General features: G+C 39.1%; 1 protein-coding gene across 1 annotated transcript in view; it reads right to left on the reverse strand.

Annotated features, from left to right (window-relative positions):
- RELN (reelin) overlaps window positions 1-24,341 on the reverse strand; it is a 279,441-nt gene that overhangs the window by 32,905 nt on the left and 222,195 nt on the right. Inside the window, 15 exon segments of the mRNA XM_032687702.1 lie at window positions 140-389; window positions 1,606-1,864; window positions 5,165-5,312; window positions 6,276-6,496; window positions 9,224-9,453; window positions 11,903-12,005; window positions 12,088-12,259; window positions 13,702-13,884; window positions 16,135-16,219; window positions 17,633-17,810; window positions 17,902-18,042; window positions 19,333-19,606; window positions 19,838-20,026; window positions 21,850-22,008; window positions 23,615-23,691. Of these exon segments, the coding sequence (XP_032543593.1) occupies window positions 140-389; window positions 1,606-1,864; window positions 5,165-5,312; window positions 6,276-6,496; window positions 9,224-9,453; window positions 11,903-12,005; window positions 12,088-12,259; window positions 13,702-13,884; window positions 16,135-16,219; window positions 17,633-17,810; window positions 17,902-18,042; window positions 19,333-19,606; window positions 19,838-20,026; window positions 21,850-22,008; window positions 23,615-23,691 (2,669 nt within the window).

Consider the following 24,341-nt stretch of genomic DNA (forward strand, 5'->3'; position numbering starts at 1 on the left):
AAGCTAATGTTACAATTTCTAACAGAAGCATGCAGCCTTCTTTTTTTTTTCTCAGTTCTTGTTGCAGTGAATAATGGAACCAGAAAACAAGTGAACTTTCCTCTACAGCAGAGGGCAGAAAGTACTAAGAAGTCATTACCATAACAGGAGTCTGTGACAGAGCAGGATGCTGCAAAATCTATTTGCAAGAAAGAGTCTTCATTGACAACAATGTCAGTGGTGACAACATAGCGAGTGCTGGCTTTCTCAATGAACACCAGAGCATCCCCAGTAGATCCACAGACTGGCATCTTTGTTCCACCAGGATGGAGCAGCCACTTTCTACTATCTAGTGTGGTGAAATCATCTTCCAATACTGTATTGCCAGAGATATTTCCTCCAATAAGAATCTGAAACATTAGGCAAGGAATTGTTATTGAAAAGAAAAAATGTCTCTAAGTCTTCGTAAACATACATGTGACTTAGCAACCTGGAGGAGGAAGAGATGTGCCAGTCTATGTATATATATTCTGCTGGTCCAAAATGGACAAATTCACTTAGTAAAGACTTTAGGCTATGAGGAGAGGAATATCTCTTTCCTATCATGGAGCCCTAAAGAGAATGGCTCAGCTATACAAATCTGAAGTTCAGGGAGATGAATTCTATCCTTGATGAAATAAAACTGCTCACAAAAATAAATGTTAGTAGTAGCAAAGCAAAGTAGTTGCACTGTTGTTTTTCCTACTGACTGTTCAGCTCTACTATAATCTGGTGCACTACTATCAGGTTGCATCTGCTGATAGAAGCGGGGAAATTAGTCTCTGTTTTGCCACTGACTGCAAGACATCAGCATTTTACTTTTCAACAGCAAGCCGGGTAGAATTAACTTTCATTGTTACTCTGAATTCAGTTTCTGACTGTTCTGAACTAATATAACTACATTCAATGAAGATACAGAAATGGAAGAAGGAGGATTTTTTTAATTTCTAAAAGGAGGGATGGGAAGTAAAATTTTGTAACCGCAACATTGAAGTGGCTGGGTTTTTCTTAATAATCTGAACTAACTTCTTTAAAAAAAGCATTCATAAATATTTAAGCAAGCTGAACTTGGACAGCCCAATAAGACTACTAGGAGCACAGTCACTTCAGTGGGGTTTCTTGTGACTTATATGAAGTCATACAAAGTAATATAATAATCTTTATAGAAGCAAATACCAAATATTAAACAAAACCTTGTTTTCATATCAATTGATATTTTTCTATAGTTTTTTTCTATTACATTTTACCAAACCAATTACATATTTGGATAAATTTTAAATTAAGGGTTTTGAAGTTTGCAATTAGACTTGCATTTTGCATGGTAAGGCCTTCTGCAATGTGAACCTGGGGCTCTACCCATATATAAAAGACCTTCCCTAGCTTCAAAACAGGCATTCAGTAGCCCACATGGAAATGGTGCATTAAAAATACGAGTTCAGCAAATAGTACTTGTGCTCTAAATATCTTTTTACAAAGAATTTCTGCTTTTCTCAATGAAATGATACATGCCAACAAAATGGAAACATTAAGACTGAAACAGCCTAAAATTGTGCTAAACCCAACCCCCCCCCTCCCAGGATTCCTTACCTGGTCGATTACCCAGGGGCTGTAGAAATGCCCATTCTCGGATGGTTGCCACCAGCGAAGCCGAGTGGAGCTTGAACGGGCCTTCAAGGGAATTTCCAGGGCAATGTATCGTCCCACGTTGCTGGAGTTACTGAAGAGGAATTCCTGGAGAAGGCTCCACGTGAGGCCCCCGTTGAGCGAATACTGCAGTAGCACAGGCTGGCTCCTGGGGTCAGGAACCCCCTTGCCACATCCCAGTCTCATGAAGAACTGCACAAATCTAACACAAATCTTCCACTTACTGGAAAGATTTATTTTCTACAACATCCTACACAACAAACTGGAGAGTTTGTCTGTTGACTAGCCCAGTAATTTCTTGCTTTAAGAGTCAGCTTTAGGAGATCTTATGATTTCCTTTTCAAAGTTTCCAGAATATAAGTAGACAGACAGGTGGGATGACAAAAATTCATTTTGCCTGTGTAGTAGTTTGCCAGGCATAAGAGGCTGAACAAAGTTGGCCATTTATGTTTTGAGCTTTTGTCTGCACAGCAGATGGTGTTGCAAGTATCAGAAACATAATCCTGGGTGAAATTTTTATCCCTGCATCCCATGAGTACAGATTTTAGTGGCAGAAAAGCAACGATGCTCTAAGTAGATCATAATTTGCTAGGAATTTGCTGAAATGCTTAAATTCAAAATAAGCATCCCAGTTTTCTATTGGCATAAACCAGAGAAAATATGGACAGGAGAACAAAGCACATTTCACTTTCAGGGGTCATTTTGTCCATTTAGTCAGCCTAGGAAATTTGTCTAAATTACACCGTTTAAATGTGCTGGCTTCCCTGAAGCCAGCCCAAGCCACCCAGGGACACCAGTGCTTTCATCCCCCAGTTAATTGGCTTCTCCAAAGCAGCACAATAGACTTGTATCAAACTGTGAAATTCTTCCCGTCAGCTGATGCTCATAAATAGCTCTACTGTGCACTTGGAGTGGAGGGAACTGCTGCTGTAATGATATTTACTTATTGGACTTGCAGGGATATTACAAGTACTAATTCATGTTTGCACAGTTTTTGCACAGCTTAAGAGTGTTGTATCTGTTCTAATTATTATTGCATTAGTGCTGCCTGGCTCATGGTTAAATGAAATGGAGCAAAAGAAGTTTTATATCAAAAATCTTGTTCTGGTTTGATCTGCAGGTAGATCCACTGGGAGTGGAGGCTGCAGAGGTGCTGGGCAGACAAAGCTTCAATAAAACACCAGACCTACAAGTCAATTAATTCTAGTCCTTGCTGCAACTCACAGTTTCTCTTGCTACTATATATAACTGCTTTCACTATAGATTATATCCACCTCCATGTACCAGACATAACATATTGCTTGTGCTATAAAGGAGCACTGGGTACCCTCATGGATCAACATATCAACTGTAATGGATTTGCTTCACTGCTGGCAAGTCTTTCTGCCTCCTCAGATTTACTCCAACGTTTGCCACATAATTCAAAGGAAATAAACCCAGGTGACCTTGTCTCTGTTACATCTTTCTGTGCATTGCTACTCTTTCATCTCAATTTTTACTAATGTAGTAATAACCCACTCAAACATAAGTAACAATGCCTGGCAGATAAAAAGCAATTTTAAATACCTGTCTGCTCATCCCACAGATAATTTGCAAAGGCTCTGCCTATTTTGAAACGGAAAAGCAAAGATTTTTTTCGTAAATCTAGTAACACTAAAATGTGTGGATATTCCTCTATTAATTCAGAATTGAAAGGGATTTGATCAGTTGTGATATCTAAAATATTCTGGCCCTACTGATATTCCATGCTGTGCAGTTTTAGCTACTGGTACCCCATGATGGCTATATATTGTCCCCTGTGTTAAATTCTTTAACATATAGATGTGATGGCAGTGTGCAGTGGATTGCAGACTCCACTTGATTTCAATCCCCAGGTGCTGAGCATGGTTTGCAGCCCCAACAGACACAACTGCTTGCCTGTGTACTTCAGGGGATCTCCTCATAACGAAAGGGGAAGTTTTAATGTGAGTACTGAGACTAGTACCCTTAAAAAATGCTTGTTCTCATCATTCCTGGCATAGGCTGAAACCTCTCCCCAAGTCCTGTGCAGAACTTGGCACGTATCTGTCACAGCCTTGTTGTGCTTTGCAGGTGGCTGATAGAGTCAGTCTGGAAATTAAGGAAATCCTACTGCAATTACTTGAGGTTACTAAAGAGCAGCTCCCAGCAACACCATTGCAGTCTGCCTTGGTGTTCAGAAGAGAACATACAGTTATTTGTTGATAACTGCTATTTTTCATAAGCATATACAAGAAATTGAATGTTCTGCTTTGTTTTCCTAAGACAGAAGTAATTTATCTCCATATAACACCTTGAGGTCAATATATGCAAATCCAGCTACAGACTGTCATGGAGAAGAGATAAATGACAGTTCTTTGAACGTGAGCAATGGGGAAAACATCATTTAGTCTAATGGAGCAACTTACAAGATTGTATGTTTTGTTAAATGGTCTTTAAATTTCAGAATGGTCCAGGAAATAAAGTTAGTGCAGAGAACTGAGGTTTGTATTTACCAAGTTCTGAAAAAAGTTTGCTGTGAGGAATCTTACAAATGACAGGTATCCTTAATATTACACATCACTCAGGGGTAGCTAAGTGCTGATCTAAAAAATACAACGGTTAGATAGTAGGCATCTTTATAGACCATGATGCTTTACAATTAAACCATTATTTAAAGCTTCAATACCAATGCTGACAAGCAAAAAGTAAATAAAAGGCCTGTTAAAGTGTTTCCCAGGGAACCTTAGAGAGGATTAAGGTGTTTACAAGAGATCAGTAGAAAAAAGTCTTGGAGAAAATGCAATCTTTCCAAAGTAATAATATAAGGATATAAACTAAGATACTGAATAAATTAGAAAACAATGCCTATTGGTTAGCATGCTCACAATTAGGATGGAGATTAATTTATATCAATGTAAAATTTTAATGTGGCTTGCTTAGCATGTCTCAGTCATCAAATATCTCCTCTGCAGGCTCAAATGATGCAACATAGTTTGTAAATGCACTAAAATATTTGGTTTTCAATTGCTGGTGACAGCTTGTCACCAGCTTGGGAATTTCTCAGTTAATTATTGGGAAAAAAATTGTGCACAATAAGAAGAAAGCAAGCTTCAGAGATGAAAGAATTACGAGATGACAAATGTAAGAATTATACTTCCAGTGGATACTCCTGTTTCAGCAATGGCTTGTAATACACCAGACTGTAAGACATGCAATCGATTTCTCATGTTACGGATTCAGGAAATAAAACTTGCATAAACTCCTGAAGGTGAGGCATCAGACCCTGGAGTTCTTATTCAAGGAAAAAAGTAACATTTAAATGGTTAATCCAATTAAAGCTCAAGTTAAATTTAATTTAAAATGATAACAGTATTTAAAATGGAATATTTGCTAGTGTAAGGACCACAGAATATGTCAGCTTGCCTTTACCACAGAAGTATTACATATGTATTATTCTCCAGCGTGTTATTTCCTCAATGAAATCCTTTTGAAATTGTGTTACCTGGCTTGTGACAAATCTAGGTCTCGAGTCATCAGCATACGCAAGCCTTCTTCGTTAAAGAAAAGGTTGTTTCCTCCAGACATGATACCACATTTCCTTGATGGCTTTCCTCCACTCACAAGGAGGAATCTATCCGACTCCAGCTGACCTGAATACACAGTGAATACATATTTATGATTTACTCTGAATTGTTCCTACTGCAAGAGTACTACTTCCAGAGGAAGAGAGATAAATTAAAAATCACATGCTGACTGAAGAAATATTCAGTGTTTCTGATGCCACGTATTCTAGAAAGCTGACATATATCAAAACAAAATATACAAAATAAACCCATAAGTATGAAGTCTGGGATCTTAAGCTTCCAGATATTCATAAAATTTTCCACTTTTCTTCATTTTTCTTAAGATAACAACAAAGTACTCAGGTCTATAAAGAAACTCTGGGTACCATGTGGTAGCACGCAAGTAAGAGCTGGCAAAATTTAAAATGAATAGCAGCACCTGTGAAGGGATGAATTTAGTTCACAGGTGCTGCTTTATTCAAAACATGCTCTTCTTGCCGTGCCTGCTAGTGGGGGAAGCCTCGAGGGGGTTTTAGAGCTGTGTGTGTGAGTGCTGAGCGTGCCCAGGCATGCATGAGGCTTTGAATTCTCTCCTGTCATCCCTCTCTTGGGGTCTGCTGTGGCTGCTCAGCAGTGGCCCCCATGGCTGAGACACACAGTCTGCTCTGAAACCGTGTTTGCTGTAGTAAGGCTGTGTAGCGAGAAATCACACAGCCTTAAGCCCTCCATTGTGTGCCTCATTTGCACGCATTCTGTCTGTGCTAAAGTCAAACTACCAGCAAAGCATAATTTTCTTCTAAAATTACTTTCTACCTGTGGAGTTTCAGGAAATTCTGTTTCAATTAAGATTTTGTATTCCAGCTCTAACAACATATTAAATATTCACAGACCGTCCTTGCAAATGATATCTAAACTACTCAGCTTGTGGCAATACCCCCCCCCAGCATAAATTACATTCAGAAGCATGCAGGGGTAAGGAGTTTTTTCCCTTCAACCCTGGGTTCCACTAGAATGGACAGGCAGAATCAGACCCCACCCCAAAGAAGATACCTTCAAAATCATCCTTAAGGAAGTCAGAGTTCTTGGTACTTATTTTGCAGGTTGGCCCAGAGTACCCGGGGTCGCAGATGCACTTGGTGCCGTTGATGCAGCTGCCGTGCCCATTGCACATCTCCTCACACTGTGGGCCAATGTACACGTTATCAATGGCCCAAGTCACAGGCTGGGATCCAGCAGGGTAAAATCCTTGGTACCACCTGAACCTTGCCAATCTGAAAATGGCATAAGGTGTACTTATTTTAAATAATAGCTCCATCTTTTTTGTATTCCATGTATGTACCTTACTATGCGTATATATTATTCTTTCTGTTGGAACTGGATTGATAAATAGCTTAATTCTAGAAACTGACCACTAGATTTAAGTTCCTTCAGTACCTCATGCATCTTTTTGTTGACATTCAACCAAAGTGCTGACAGAAATAAAAATAACACTATTCATTAGTTGTAATACCAAAACTGAATGACAGATTTGATTTTCAAGTTTTAAAATCTAACCCCTCTTCTCTCCATCATTCACGAGGAGGATGAATGGCTGTGGTCTGATGAATTTGCTTCTGCTTTGGTGTACAGTGCCTGGGTCAGATCTGGCCACTTTCACCCTCTCCTGGAGAGTGCTTCCATCCTGCTTCCATCCTGCCCCCAGGGAGACCACCTGTGGAGGTGGAGTGGTAGGATCTCACCCTCAATTACACAGAAAGAAAACACGATCTGTCATGTCACCAGGTATTCAGCTTGGTTTTGGGTAACTTAAACTAGACTGATATAGCAAGTTGTTAATTTAAACTATATTCTCCTTTGGGTGCTGTCCTGTCATTTTTAATTTGCCTCCTAAGTGCTACTTGCACCAATGTTGCATATGAAATGGAACCAACTGGGGAAGGAGGGAAAACAAATTGAGGTGGGAAAAAATACTGGAGAGACTAATTTTGTTCCACCTGAGAAAACATTTTAAGAGAGGAAGGAAACCAGAAGAATGAGAAGGGAAAAGCACCTAATTGCCTTGCATGTTTAATGTATCTTGTTAAAGATATCTAAATTCAGCAGGTGAATCTATTGCACAGGGATAACTGATGGGTGAGGACATTACTAAGACTTTCAAGAAAGATACTCAAGAACCATGGTCCAGCTCGAAGTAAAAATCATTGACTTTAGTGTGCCCTGGGGTGAAGGACACAAGTGTGAACTGGAGGTGTTGTAAGCTTCTCTTGAGAGTAGATCTGTGCCTCACAGGCTGGATTTTTTTCCTGAGACATGTCAGCTCCTTCTCTGAGGCTCACTCCTGGTGAGGGTGAAGCACAACATGCTGTGCCTGAAGCAGAGAAACCACTGGTCTTGCTGAAGTCAGTTGGGGTTTCTTCTCTGTCTCAACAGGCCCTGGGCTTTTCCTTCAGGACATAACTGGAATACTAATTATTACTTAGTAATAATTAGTAATAATTAGTCTGCTGAGGATATCAACATATATATATTGATTTCCAAAATTACATATGTAGTGGAAATAATTGAAAAATGTCTTCATTTAAACATAACCACTTGACACTTCAGAGATGAAAAGTCTGGGATTTTTTTTCAGAATTATACAAGGGGTCAGGTTTGAAGCTTTTTTCCTGGTATTCCAGTGGATTCTGGCAGAGAAAACCTCCCTTCAGCCCTCTGGCTCAAGAATTTCATGCACTGAATATTCCATGGAAGCTACTCTGCACTGCTGGGTTTGGCTGGCCATCAGCAATGGGCTCATGGCCTGGTGTGTTGGGGAAGGAATAGGAGGGAAACAGGACAGAAACACTCAGGAACAGAGGACTACATCAAAATACCTGGAAGGTTTAAATGAGTTAGGAGTGTGCATAGCCTAAATTTTCATTTGAGGAATGCACTGATGGTTGGGTAAAGGGTCAAAGAATTCTTTTGTGCAAAACCAGAAGCACAAATTAGCTGCTGCAAGAGATGGTTACCTATTCCATGCTTGAAATGTTAACTGTCATAAACCAGAAAATTCAAGTTTAAAATTTAAACATTTTCTTAAATTATTAAACATCCAAGCTTTCCAAACTTGGTTCTTATCTCTTATATACTCTTCATACTTTCAGAGGAACATATGGGGTCACTTATTTAGTGGAGGATCCCTTGCATGCAGTACTTTCATAAATACTCAGTCTCATAGTTACATAGACTCATAAAGTCTCATAGTTGCACAGCTCATTTTCATTTATATATGCTACAGTTTAATCATTAATGATGTGATCTTTTACATAAAGTGAGTTGATGCTAGAAGACAGTTTCCCCTGAAAAAGCAAACAATAATGTTTTTACTTTGAAAAGTTACATATTATTATGCCTGCTAGTACATATTGTTTTTCTATGCCATGTGTTATCATCCAACCTGGTTTGTTCCACAAATTTAAGGTTTCTAGTGACTGAAGCAATTACTTTCCTAGAATCAGAGAATTTTGCAGATACATGAGACAGCGAGTATTTAGATCAGACCATGTCCTCATACTGAAGTAGAATTAAGTTTATATGAGCTCATATTTTACTGCATTTTCTGTGAAGCTCAAATTTCATCCAAGAATATAACTGGTGAATTCAAATGGCTAATGCACTGCTTCAAAGAACACTCGAAGCACTTTAGGAACAGTCAGTTTTGCATTAATTTTACCATGCAGCCCACTTCCATTAAAATGCCACCAATTAAATATATGGACAAATAGGAAATTACCTGTGGTTATTCTACATTAGCATTAGGCACAATTTGTTTTGAGGAATCACCTGGACACTAGCTAACATTCAGGGCAAAAAGCAGAGAAAAACTGGTTATACAGTCTGCTCTAGTGCCACAGTTCTTACGCAGCACTCTTTTGCTGGGAGAACACTTTGGATGAAAAACAGAAATGAAAACAAAGCAACAAGCAGCTGGGCAGGAATAGAAGCTGGACACTTACCCACAGAGGTGCAGTTTGCCGAAGTGAATGACCTCCCTTCTCCAGCCCTGGGTAGTGCCTGCGTAGTAAGTGCTGCTTGGGTGGTGCTCAGTGGAGCAGAGGGAGCTGAGGTGGCTGCTGCTGCTGTAGCACAGGGGGAGCAGCAGGTGCCAGGTCGCCCCCAGATCCCGTGAGAACTCCAGCCTTACCGGGTCGGCAGAGGAGCTGTCAGTGGTGCAGCCAATATTGATCTGGGGGCCAAGACATTAAATGCAGAAGATGACACAGGGCAGGCTGTGGGACTCCTCATCAGGAAAATAGTGTTTTGGGAACTCATTTAACAACTGGGATGATGCACTCGGGACATGTACGTGAACATGAACTCTTGCACATTGCCCTCCTGTCCACGGGTATATCACACTCTGGCTTATCACAAAATCAATGTGATATGAAATCCCCAACTACTTCTACTAAGAGAAAACTAAAGTTAATTGGACAAAATCCCAAAGGAGAGATGTTAACGTTGCTGGATCAAATACATCAGCTCTTGCAGTCCTCTGGCAGGTACTGAAGTAATCGCAGCACCTAAAAAATGTGCATTTTTAAAACGAGAAATATTAAAATAAAAAGAGCAAACATAAACTTTTTGTTAAATTGCTGAGCTGCACTATGGTCCTCTTTTATATTACACTTCCCCTCCCCCCCCCCAAAAAAAAGAAAAAGCTTATGCTGCAGGATGTGTGCTGTATCACTTCAATATGTTCAGCTTTCATACTCACTAGGCATTTGCTCATGTATAATGGCAAAGCCCTAGGACACCAATAAAAGACTATCATAACTGGGTTGGATTTATATTCAATGTCACACAAAAACTTAGTTTGGCAGTGTCAGACTTCTCAGGGTGTGCTTACAAGATTCTTGATGTGGAGAACAATAGAAAAGGCAGAAAACATACATGAAAACCAGTTCTACTTCTGAAAAAAATACAAAATGTTTTGTACAGAATCTGAAACCTCTTAAGACATATTTTCTGCATGCAACCAATGAAAATTAGTCTGCTTTTCTTTTACACTGATATTAAGATGTTCTTACAGTCTATATAAAAGAAGAATTAGTTCCTTTACAGGATGACTCTGTCATATAAAACAATATGTACTATACTTACCATGCAATAAATAAAACCCTATTGCTGGTGAAATACAAAGCCTGTAATAAAACTATGAAACATTTTGGCTTTTTTATATATCTTTGTAGCAAAAAAAAAAGTATCTTTCTAACATGCTGTTCTGTAATGAAAATCTATTTATTTCTAAATCCCAGTAATACTTAGAACTCTGCATGAATGTTGAAAGTATCCTGCATCAAATTTCCTTCATCACTCTTCAGCACATATGAGTCCCATCAAGCTACATTTGACTAGAAGGGTTGTCTACTCATCTGGAAGCTCAGAGAGATGCTTGACCCAATATAGGTTTTGACTCTTGAGACACAGAGAGAAACTCTACTGCATTATGCATAACTCCTTCATTTACACTAATGTTCTCAAAAACGTGAGCTGAAAACGATGTTCTTACCACATATGGAAGTAAGCATGTAGATTTTATGAGGTTAATGCTCTGAAGGCTTATGAATATCTTAAAGTGACCTCAGACATTTTTGTTCTACAGGCTGTAATCTATATTTTAAAACAGAAAATGGTTTGCATTCAATAATTTATGAATTAGTTGCATGACAAACTGAAGTGTGCATGAGTACACACCTAAACCTAGTTTTCTTGGAAAACCCTTAGTATCATTTTAGTAATTGTTTATAAACTCATATAATTTGCTGTTTAATGCTTCAACATGCTACATCTTTTTTAAAAGAAGCCTGATAATTGTGGCATGGCAATTTACATGCCAAATTATTTTACAATTTCTTAATGACATTATAATGACCTCTCTAAATTAACACATAGTAGGCTAAGTGGTTACTCCCATCAGTAGCTCCCCTAGGCATGCACAGTTTAGATTTTAGGATAAATCAGAAACACAGTTAATTTAGATTCTCTGTTGTCACTGGGGTATCTGTTTCCGCTGACTATATGAGAAACACAAAAACCTCGGCCCTTATTCATGAGCTTTAGTTAACTCCTTAAGATGGGATGACTTCAGGCCATCATGACCAAACAAACAGCTTCATCTAGCATGTCTATGATGTGGGCAGCAGCAAAAGCAAAGCAGAATTTTGTCTCCCTGAGAAAGCACAACAGTGTAGTTAAGCCAGCAAGTAGGAAAAATTATTTTCTACTGTCACAGGTGAAGTTGTGGCTCTCCACTGGCTGCTGTACTCTTATCAAACAGGCTGTGCAGTGACAATTTGGACCTTGATTATATTTTGCTCATCATTTTGCCTGCCAATGCTGACTCTCCAGCTCATAGGACATGGACTTACTTTAATGCTATCAGTGAGAGTGTATAGGCATGGACAAAGTAGTCATTTAGGCAAGACAGTAGAAGACTTTGAGGCAGAAATCTCCTGTGTATTAAAAACATCATGATACACCCAAATGAGGGAAAGTAATGTCCGAGCAATTACAGGGTAAGTTAGACAGGCTTCTCTACTTGGCAATCATAGGAGCTGGGCAAATACAACAGAGCAGAATGTGGAAGAGCAGAACTCATGGAACAAAAGGCAAAATAACTTTCTGAGGACAGGTACCTCAAATTGGATGATAGTATTTTCATTTACACTCAGGTCCCGTGTCGTAATGGAGTGCTCTCCAACTTCATTTGAAACAAATACCATAGCTGAATCTTCTTCCCTGTAAAAAAAGGAAAGGAATACTTTAGACTCAGTTTATTACACAGCCACTTCTTCCTTATGTATTGCCAAGAGATGCTTACGGAGCTCTTTTAGATGAATATGGGCAATAAAGCCCAATGTTTCCACCAGGATAGAAAAACCAGTTGTCCTCTTTAGGACCGAAGTCAAAGGTATCCAAAAGGATAATGGGATTCTTTAAGTTATTTCCATCAATAATGAGGTCATCAATAATCCATATTTCTTCTTTTTTGCCTACAAAAAAAGAGAAATATTGCTATTAAGACATAACACTACTATTATTAGAGGGCAGAACAGCAGCCAGTATTTATGGATTATGTGGAGAAGAGGGTGCTAAAAGAGTGGCTTCACTATTTTGATGTTCTACTAAAATGGAAATGGAAGATAGAAAGTTTTCACTATTCTATGAAAATAGTCCCCATACTGCTCTGCAGTCTGGCCCTACAGAATTAACTTTTATTCCCTAAATTTTATGGAAGTCACAGCAAAACGAAGAGTGAAAAACTTGTGTTGAAAAATCATCTATTTAAATCACATTTACTTTGAAACTCATGTCTTCTTCAACTAAGAATCATCTAAATGGGCAGTTGCTGTAAAGCCCAAGCAGCCTGAAAGCGCAATTTCATTCTACAACTTTTCCTTGCACTCAGAAGCTTGTGTTTGTCTGGGAAGAGCTCTTTGGCAGAGAAGAAAACTCTGAGTGACCTTCTCTCCAATGGATTATGTATTCATACATGTTGGAAAATTGCTATTTTCAAACTGGAGAGGAAGGATTAGATTGACAGATCTTTTGTGTAACTTTTTTTCATTTATCTAAAAGTGTTTGAGTTGATCACAGAAATCTGAAAATTTTCTTTTTAATAAAATTTCCACTTAGGGATAATGTCAGCAAGAGAAGTTCAGATAATTGTTTTAGGCTGGACACATCAGTAGAATGAACTGGATTGTCATGACCAGATTTAAATTTGGTTGGGTTTTTTTTTTGTTTGTTTGTTAGAGGCATGCAAGGAATTTGCCTGCATGGAATAAATTGTTCCTGTTTCACCAAGTCTAAATGATCCCTTAATGTCAGATTCTGCTAAGAAATGTGCTCAGAGTAACTGAGAGCAGAGGAGAGCTTTCTTCAGCTGTCACATTTCCTGTAATCAGGAGGAATGAGCTGCATTCCTCTTGTGGTTTTCTAGTCCTTTACAATTTAATCAAAAGATTAACTGCTCACTACATACTCTTTCTAAATGGGTTTTTAATGCCTAGTTAATTCTGAGTAAGGTAGGCCCAGTTCGCATTTACACCTGGGACACTTTTGTGTAATTGGAGCATCCTAGAGGGGCCTCAGTGTAAATGAGAATCAGGTCCATTAAAAATAATGAGAGGAACCTGAGTTAAGTTAACTTTATTGGTGTTGCTTGATTGCCTACTCCCTCCAGGGCCAAAGCTGATAGTCTTCTGTGTATAATGAAGGGTTAAGGTACTTTCACTTCAAAGCATACAATAGCTTTGTAAGAACAGTAAACGTAATCCCGTGGTAATTTTAATTGAAGGAGTTCAAACACAAAAAAATATGAAAAACACCATTTAAGAGTCTCTGTAACTCTTCAGTTCAAAAATCCCAGCCTGCTACAGATGCTGAGCTGTGCAAGTGTGGACCTGGATTCCCATGGGTGTCTCTTCCTTACCGTTGTTGTAAGGTTGCCAGAGCCTGAACCGTGTTGCGTTGTTTTGGGCTGCATAGGGCAGAGGAACGTTAATAAAGAGGACATCTGTAGTCTGTGTGAAGTAAAACTCATCTATCAGGTGCCAAGTGATGCCGCCGTTGACAGAATATTGCAGCAGGATGGAATGAGACCTCTCGGGGGTGCCTGGAGCAGAGAGGACGTGGATTTATGTTCACTAAAATCTGGTAAGTTAAAAAATGCTTCTTCAAGTATAAATACAATTACGTTCCTCTGACATCTATTACAAAGAGTGGTCTTCCTTTAGCAACAACTTAAGCTGTTGAGATGTTATATAGGCATTGTATACATACAGCTTCCTGTGCTTTCTCTTGCTTGTCTGTCTGCAAAATGCTAATGAATTAGGACCTAAATTTACATTGTTGTTCATTGTAAGTACCCATCATTTAATTACTTAGCTATCCCAGCGTTATAGTTTTTTAGATTAGAACAAACCAGCTCCTTCTACTACAGACATTTTCCAGTAATTCCATATTTATTTGCTTTTTTGCTCAGGTACCAGACATTATCATTACCATCTGTAGCGCCCACAGATAAAGACATAGTCCTTATCCTCACAAATTTAGAGTCTTTGGCTCTAACTGCAAACACTGCTATGAGCATATTTGTGCCCAGAAATAATATAATTGATGGAAAACACTGAGGATCTTTATTAGCATGTTTTAACAACAACAAAGCAATATTCTGTGCTTTAAGCTGGGCCTAAATATCAGAGGAACTGACAGTAAAATTTGCATTTTCTAACTACCAGCTCCTCCTTTTTAACTTAGAGCTTTAAAGAATGAAAAAATAAAAGCCTCTTTACAGCCCTAGCTATTAACACATGCTAATTAGAACCCAGTACTCACACTTGATGCTGGTTACTGTACACAAGCTCAGCCCCCAGCATATATTTGGCCTATGCCTAACTTGCTGACCAGGAATATCAGTTCCAAGTGATGGTATCTCTGAGCTGAATTCTCACTCAGACAAATTTACACTCTCTGCTCCCTTCGTGGTGTGGCACAGTGATGGCATGTCCCCAAAAACTCAGTCTGAGGGCAGAAACTAGCAGAAGAAAAGGACTAAGGGACAGTTTCTTCATCCCTGACTCAGTGCACATTACCGTGCAAGTTTCTCCCATGTTCTGTTCTGTTCTTAAATCAACCAAATTTGCTGAAACCAAAGTGCCTGATACATTATTTTTTTCATATTTTGGCAATGATCATGTATAGAAATATTTCCAAGGCATAGTTTTTGAAAGAAGTCTTCACAAAGATTTTGCTTATAAACATGAAATATTTGGCATGTTATTGTTTTGGGACATGGTATGTTTTGGCTGTTATTATTTTCTATCTTTTTGATAAAGTACTAGAAATAGCCAAATATATATGATTAAGTGCCTATTAAAGGAAATCAATTACAACTCACGAAGATCTGATTTTTACTTGTCCATGCAGAGATTTGGCTAAGACACTTATTTAAGAAGAAGAGGTAGTTCAAAACTGTTTTCAAGCTGTTGTTGGCAAATGAGAAGTCAGTCAGGGTCCAGTCCAAGAGCACTAAGCTTGCTACAGAAGCTGTGGATGTCTTTCTTCCACCAAAGGGAGAGGAGTTTTTGCACATTCAGAATTTGGCCTGAAAGTGACAATTCTACAAGCAGTGCTGGGAAAAACTTCTGAAATTGCATGGGAGTGACTCAAACCCTCAAGCAGGTTAGTGGTTCTCTACCATGTCGCTCCTGACTTTGATGAAATTATTTTTCAAAGCCAGGAGATTACTGGGGCTTGGAGCAGGGTAAGACAATCATTGGATTGAAAGTCCTTATACTAGAGAAACTGTCCCAAGCTTGTTAAACCAATGCATAAACTTGTCTTGCAAAGTCTGACTATTCTTCATATACAATTAAATAGAATTGTGGAGTTTTAGTCATCCCTAAGATATCTACTAGGTAGTCAAATGGTTAGAGCTTTTAATGCAGTGGAATGAAGCTTGAAAATGAAAAACCCTGTAGTTCCCTATAAGTCCCTTAAGTAATTTATTCTAGGCACCATTTTATGGCCTAAAAACCAATAAATTCATTTTTTCCCCAACGCAGTGGAAAATCTCTAAAAAAATCTTGAGCTATTTTGTTTCTCTTCTGCTCAAAGACTGTACTAGGTGTGCTGTTTTTGACACCACTACAGTTTACTTTTTTCTTGGGAATGGCACAGGTGGCCATGCAGGCTGGAAGCAAGGTAAGGATGATGCAAGATTTCAAACAAGTTCCCATATAATCGATCATAAACTGATGATCATGTACACTTAAGTTGAAAATGTAAATCCATATTCTTTTCTGTGATGCTACTATGTACTAGTAAAGCTAGAGAAGTGATGGGAAATCAACAGTGATCTTACCTTTGGCAATAAATTTAAATGAAAACTGGATGTACACGGTATTAGTGCAATCTAGATCTCTTGAAACAAGCATTCTCAGTCCTTCCTGCAAATAAAGAATATAAATGTGAATCTCAGTTCTCATTATTGGAGATTTTCTGCATTTTACTGTTGCTTAGATGTTGTCTGTTACTGACTGCTGGTGGCAGCAAGAGAGGTAGTTGTCTGTCCACACTTTCTCCCAGGCAGAAAATGAGGACAGTGATAGCCTTGGTAAAGTAAGCCACAGTAAAGGAAAGGGATAGACATGGATGTGTGTCCCACCAGAGGCATAGCCACATGATTAGGTACGCACACAGGTACAGCTCATTCGGTTTGTGCTCTGAACCACTGGGATGTGATCTGATCTGCAAGCACTGACTTAGGCATTAAGTCCAAGCTGCTACGCTCATATTTTATGCAAATTGTGTAGCAGCCAAGCACCCTAATTTCTAGGCAGGAACATTTCTCTCCAGGAGTTCTTTACTGTGCCTCTAAAAATATTTTCTAAAAATATGCTTCTCTGGGGCAACCTCTTGGCTTAGAACAGTAAGGAAAGGGTGCAGACAAGAAACCTCAGAGGACCCCTAAGGTCCTGTCCATCTGTAGAGATGAGTTCAATGTTGTGTGGATTCTGAGGCCACACCCAGTCAGAGATCTGGCAAACTACCTCTCAGAGCCTCCCTCTTTCTCAGACCCATTCCCCAGTGGAACAATCTGCAGGAACAATCAATCCAAATTTTAGACAATTCAAATCTTGTGATTTGGGATTTAAATAACCTAAAGATGTTGAACTGGAGTCAAGGTTTTGCAGACAAATATTTCTAAAGAATTGATTTATACACCAAACTTCGCTTTTTTTGGGGTACCTGAATTCACCGTGTCAAATGAAGACTCATGTGTGAGCTTAAAATTTGTGTGCTTATGTGAACAAAAGTCTTTCTATTATGCATTTTGTTGAAGAACTGAGAAGTCCAGAAAATATATTTTCTGGCCTTTTAAAATCTGTAATTAGCAAAGAAGTGTTTAAAGGGCTAGTAAACATCAAAACTATAGAACTGAGTAAAATACAGGCTAACTATACAAACACAGACTGCAGTCCTGACTAATTTGTAGCATTCAAAATACTAAAAAGCCAACCAGGAGATTTCAAGACAATTGTAATGTGTACCATATTTCCAAATAGTTCACTTCACCTCAAGAATCTTGGTGCAGAGATTTTCTTTGGTGGTTAAGGAGGAATTTATTCCACAAATGAAAGTAATACCCAACAAACAGATGAAACTAATTTGTATATAAAAAAGACAATTGTGACAAACATAGTGCATGTTTAGGGCAGGAAAAGACAAGAAAAATGAAAATGTCAAATTCTAGCCTAAAGACTTTGACATAAACATATGTGGAAAACAACAAAAAAATTATTTTCTGTTTTTAACTCTACTGGGTTTTATTCATTTTTTCAGTGTAAGTAATCTCTGACCCCTTTGAAAATGAGAGCTGTTCCAGACTTGATGGTATCACCGTTCAGGTTTCCCCTCTCAGCACCGTAGACTTCAGGCCAAAGGTCTGGATGCAAGTTACCATTGAAATCATCCTTCAGGACAGATGGCAAAGGAAGGACCGGGACACAGTATGGACCTCCAAAGCCTCTGTCACACCTAGCAACAAATTGGGAGGAAAAGGTGTTATCCATCCAGCCTAGATAAAACACTGCTTTCTACAAAGCGGGTTAAGCAGTTTTCTACTTACATGCAATGACCTGAATCACAGATGCCGTGACCTGAGCACATCCAGGGGCACCCTGTAGCCAGGACCACATTATCGATAGCCCAAGAATCCACACCAGAAGCATAGTTGTACTGAATCCATCTGAACCGTGTTCTGGGAGAGCTATTAAAAACAGAGTAAATGTGTTTCAGGATTCAAAATTTCTCCTCCATAAAGTGCTAAATAATGAAGAAAAATCCCATGGACTTCAGGAGAAGAAAAGCATATTAATAAGCATGGCCCCCTTATTTGGAAAAGATTCATATTCCAGTTGAAACTGGAAGTTTCAATTTCTCAGGTTAGTTTTTTAGGCAAATTTCCACCACATTCTAAATGTAGGTGCCCAATATGATAATTGAGAAAGAACATTACTGTGACTCTTGCTGATCAGCAAAGTGGTTGGCAGAAATGAGTAGTTCCATTAGCATTTGACAGCTCCATGTGTGGCTAGCAGAGTGGAAACAATAAAATTGCTTCAGTAAAGTAAGAGGTAATGAAAGTTCATTTATACTAAATGTTGTGTAAAGAGAAAAACAATGGTTATATATGTTCATATATATATATATAAGAATGTATGAATATATATGTACAAACATGCATGTGCACAGACACTGCTGTGCTTGCTGACTTCCTTCATATCCTCAAAAGAGGAAAGTATTTTGGAAAAAAAATTATTCGGAAGATGATACATGGTCCTCAGGAGTGAACTATGGAATTAGAAACCAAGATGTGAACCCCAGTCCTGGTTCAACTACTGTACATCCATTTTTACCATCGTATTTTCTGGGTGATGAAATTTGCAGAGGTAATGTGTAGGGTGCTTTGAAGAATTACAGATCTATTCAGAACAATGGTAAGCAATATCATCATCTATTATCTCTACCCTAGAGGTTTTATTTAGAGAGATGGATGCCAGCATATCTGCCACATCCAATTATAACCATGTGAAATCACAAGGAGGCAGGCAGAATGCTCCACCCAGTCTAAAGGGTGAGGGTGGCATGTCCAGTAACATGTGTCTTGACTTGCTGAATATCATGACTAACATGCCTAAATGTTGGATGACAACTTACGTAGAATGACAGAAAATAGTACTATGTGAAAGGATGGTTCGGGGTATTAATTCTCGCTTCTTAGTTCATAAATGTTAGAAAAGTTGGTTTAGCATTCTTGTTCTTACTGTCATAGATTATAGGCAAGACTTAAGAATTCACTCATCAAAGTTGCTACTTCTTTAAGTTCACATTATAGCTTATGAAATATTTTGAAGTGAAATTTAAAATTCTGGTGGCGTGACAACACACATTTAAAAATTTAAAAGACATGCAGAACATTCCCAAGCTGAGGGATGTTTGCTCAAATTAGATCAGCAAAACCTTTGTCATGCTAAACAGCCAGAAGAGCAGTGCTCACTTGGTTGAGGGTGGGAGGTAGACAGTAACTCTCTTCCAGTTCTGGAATCTTTCTGAAGTGTAGATGGAGCTCTCAGTGTACTGCTGACAGCCGATTGTTGGAGGGACACACTCCTCTGTCACCAGGTGCCAGTCTCTCCCATTGTTTAAAGAATACTGCAGGTGAATGCTATGGGAATTGCTGTATGGCTTGCTGCAACCCATGCTCAGCTCAAACTGCAAGAAAGTGGAGGCTGATACATGGAAGTCCCAAGTCTCAGCATAACGAGGTTTTCCTAAGAAAAAAGAGATAAACCACAACAAATCAGTATCCCTTTAGCATATGCTTTCAGTACTGTCATTCAAATTTGTTATCTCTATATAGCTTCACCTTTTTTCAGCCTTCTCTTCCCTGCAGATTACTATATGCCTGAATTTGTCTATACCTCCTATCTTATAAAACTTGACCCATAAATAATTTATAAAATGCACTCTTACAGAATGTAGCAATGTTTGATGACACATACCAATGTTTTCACTGAACATCAGAGCTGTATCCATAGACAGGCAGTCAATGTCTACTTGACCTCCTTGTATTCTGTACCAGCTTGCTTGTAAATCCACAGTTCCATCGAATTTATCCTGGAAGCCAGTCTGAGAGCTGTCATTCATCCCTATAAGGACATCGTCCAAAGCCCACTGAGCTGAATGCTTCCCTATGAAAACCAGAACAGACAGGTTAGTGGAGTCCCTGTAAGTTGTTTTTTTCTGCCCATATGCTGTGTTCACCCAGTGAGCAGTGCTCAGTCTATGTGACTAAAGACTAAACATGACTTAAACAAGACTAAAACATCACTCAAGGATGCATCTGGACTCAAGAGTATATTTCTATTACAGATAAACACAGTATTTCCCTCTTCTTTTCTTTAGCTTCAGTGCCTTTTCCAACATACACTCTCCCTGTATTTGAATGAGACACTCCCTGAGCCCCTAGATTGCGGATTTTCATTTTACAGGTCACAACTTTCCTGCCATTCCCCGTAGCTAAATTGGAAAGGCCTCTGTCTAGTTCCCAAAGTAGCTTTTGTATAAAAGAGAATAATACACAAAGGAAAATGCTGTAGGCTCTGAATATAGATAATATTTATAGAAGTGCTGTTCTCCTTCCTGGAAACCTCTCTTCTCTTGCTTTCAGCCTACAGGCATTTCACTTTCATAATCATCTCCAGCCCATTGCTTCAGCCCTTCGTTTCAATTCACCTATTTACTTGAATGCTGAAAAAAACATTTTACTGAACAATCACTGCCTTCACAGGAGAGGAAGGAAAGCCTTCACAATAAACTGTGAGCTTGCAGCTATGTGCCAGGAGTTTTGTCTTGCCACTATGAGGAACATGGGTCATTGCTGATAGGGCCACTGTGCACCGAGGTATGGCAGACAAAGGACAGTCCACAGAGGAACTAACATTTGTAATAAGAAATGGTTGTCACCAGTAGGTGCTGGTATGGAAGGTGATATTTCAACCTCCAGTGATAAACTCTCCCTTCTACTGGGAGCCACAGGGCTGCTATCAGATGGTCTTAGAGCCATCCCTCTCAGCAAGGACAGATGTCATCCAGGTGCTACCAGGGCAAGTGGCCATGAGGAGGACACAGGTAGGGAGCAGCAGGTCTGACATGGCATCACTCACCAGTGGAAATGATTATCACAGAATGATGGTCTGTGGTGCACCAGTTGCTGCTGAGCACTTTTTCACAAACGAACTGGCTTCTTAACTAAATAACATCCCTCTTGCCTTGTCTACTCTCTTACCTAGTGAGGGCAATTAAGTCCAGCACACATATTGTAAGAAAATGTATGAATAAAATTAGCCATGAAAATGATAAATAATACCTAAGAAGCTGCATACCATAATTACCTGAATGTAAGCTGTGTGCTTTGCTCCCCAGGGAATTGCTGTTAAAATGTACTCTGCTGTATTTCTGAATATCGCTTATTTTTCCTGTAGGGATCCGAGAGATGCTGCCTTGTGCAAAGGCAAGACAATCAGGACACTTTCAATAGTGGTAATGTGCCCTCATGCAAGGTGGCTCTCAAAGTGGCTTTAGAAATCAGTCAGTACCGGGGTTTTACTCTGAGCTGAGGATGTGGGAAGTGGCTGAGTGGGTTTTGCAGGTGCTGCAGAAGACAGGGATGCTTCTGGGGAGAGGAGGGGGTACTGTTTTGGAGTGGGAGATATTTTTTTTTTGAAATGCAATATTCTTTCGCCCTCTTCTCTGTTATCTCAGCATCTTTAGTTTAAACTTAGCTCTTAAACAATTTTACTCTTAAGCCCACTTTTCAGCTTGGTGCTCTAAATGAGAATCACACCTGCATTGTGATGCAGGAAAGCCTAAATTTGCTCTTATGGCACACAACCGTTCAAAATATTGTATTTTTGGTAAGCTGAGGTTTCTGCAGAACATGTCCATATTGAGTAGCATTGGCATGTGGGTCGTGGAAAGCTGCTTAATGAGTTTTTAGGACGGTCTTGCTTACCATGTTGTGGCTGCCACCAGCGGAAAGCAGTGGCAGGGGTTTTGGCCTCCCGAGGTAAGTCTATTGAAACAATCTGAGGTTCCAGGTACGACATGAAGTCCAGCTCTCGCAGCAAATGCCAGGTGATCCCATTGTCATTTGTGTATTGAACAACAAGCCCTATATTTAAAAATAAAACAAGAAGTTAGTCTCTCTCTACACAGCAAAGCTGGGGGCAATTCACCCTGTACTCAGGAACTGCCAACCCCCATCCAGTGTGTTCCTTTTGACATCTCACAGAACCACAGAATACGCCGAGTTGGAAGGGACCCACAAGGATCATCAAGTCCAGCTCTTGGTTTCGCACAGGACCATCCCCAAAAGTCAAACCATGTGCCTGACAGTATCATCCAAATGCTTCTTGAACTCTGTCAGGGTTGGTGCTGTGACCACTTCCCTGGGGAGCCTTTTCCAGTGCCCAACCACCCTCTGGGTGAAGAACTTCTTTCTAAAATCCAGCCTATCTCCCCTATCTTTTTGGCATCTCCTGGTCCAGGAGCATTTTGTGGACAAAGTCTTACTGCAAAGGTGACATGGGTCACCAGCTGCCACACATTATCTTGCCTGTCTTCACCAAAATCAAAGGATCAAATCTTTTACAGTCTCAGTTAAAACGAATGATTGTACCACAGCAATGATAGGAATAATGTTACTTTTTTGTACAGTCAGTATTTATTTCATGTTGGGTATCCTTGAAGTTTGTGTGGGACACCAAGCTGTAATTCTGATAGCTGAGGTCACAATATGGGTAGCTCACAATTCCCATACTATCTATACAAGCTCACAGCATCCTTGGAAGTTAATTAGAATATTTAGACAATTTAAGATAGTCTTTCCATCATACACACAGTATGACAAATAGTAGGACATAACAGAATTTTGAAGTCGCTTATGAGCTCGTCAAAGGGGATAACACAAGAAAGAAGCACCTATGTATACTACTTCTCTGAAAACTCTTTTATACCGGAGTATGTTCAAAGATAATGGACTATTTTTTTGGGTCTTATACTGGCACAAATGAGAGGAGAATCAAACCCTCTGTGTAATCTACACTACAAGATGACAGCTTTTCTCAGTGAGTCAGTGTCAATGTAAATGCCAAATATCAGGAAACAGTCCACTGATGTTAAGTGATTTATCCTGAGAGGAAAATTAAGTTTTCTCATCTACCAGATGTCAGTGGTCTGTCTTCATGCATCTAAACCACTTTACATGGTGAATCTGCTCCCAAAACTCTGCTGATCCCTCCCAAACACAATATCATGCCTCCCACCCCAGTAACTTTTAGCATGTGAGTAAAAGAGGAGAGGAGGCATCAAGGAGAGATGAATTTATTCAGACTAAATAAATTTTCAGCTGCAGCTTTATAATTTTGCATTTTGGGCAAATCGTTCATAAGCTTGGTTTGGAAGGAAATTTTTTATTAGACCCACTGGTGTAGTTGAGAAACTGAACAAGTTTCAGGCACACAGCTCTTCTTCAGGGCAGAAATGGAGGTTGCCCACTTTATCCTGAACTTGGATTTCATTCCTTTTATCTCAGACCTGAAGAAAGTTCTGGCTACTTGTAAATTTACCTATTTTCCAATACTATAAAGTAGTCTAATAAAAGTTATTACACCTTGTCTTGTAAACAATCTTTTTTATTTTTTAGAGGCATCAAAAGGCAAAAATTCTGCAGAAGATGCAAAATACAAGAAGCTTATTATAAAGAAGTGAGGCTTTACCTTCATTCCTAGCTCTCGGTCTGTTGCAGGAGTTACCAACAGTCTTACTTCCAATTTGTACATAAAATTGAACTAGCCTGTTAAAAAAAACAGGATAAAGAAGTGTAATTATCTTCTGATAGCACAAGATCAGTCAAGATAATTTTCCTCTCTTAACTAATGTGGCGTTATCGGTTAGGTCATTATTTCAGGCTCATTGATAAGGTAATGTTCTCAGAGAAATCAAACATGGCTATGGTAAACAGTGGAGAACCCAAACCAGAAGAGAGTGATGTGGTTTATTAATACTGTACCTAATAAATGAATTTTTGGAGTAAGTAGTAGAATTTGGCAGTTTTGTCTCTCACAAAATGTGCAAAATCTCCAAAGCAGGCAAAGCTGCTCCTTACATCAGATCTTACCTTAGTTTCTTGTAACTGGAAATTAGATAAAGCTTAGATACAGCATAAGAGTTGTAATAAAAAACAAAAAATAAAAACAAAAGCACCAATCCTTTTTTTGATCCTTAAATTCTTGATGTAAACAATTTTTAGTGAAATGAGCTCATTGAACATTTTGTGGACCCTTTGATTTTGAATCTATACATTTTGATTTCATTTCATTCACTTGTTCTCACATCGTGAAATGGCAAAAAAAGTGTTCCTGATCTGCTTTTCTTGCAACCTACCCCTGTAGCCAGTGCTTTTATCACTTCCCTATCTTCTCTTATTCCTTTCTACTGCAAACC

Source organism: Chiroxiphia lanceolata, chromosome 5 (assembly GCF_009829145.1).
Source record: "Chiroxiphia lanceolata isolate bChiLan1 chromosome 5, bChiLan1.pri, whole genome shotgun sequence".
NCBI lineage: Eukaryota > Metazoa > Chordata > Aves > Passeriformes > Pipridae > Chiroxiphia > Chiroxiphia lanceolata.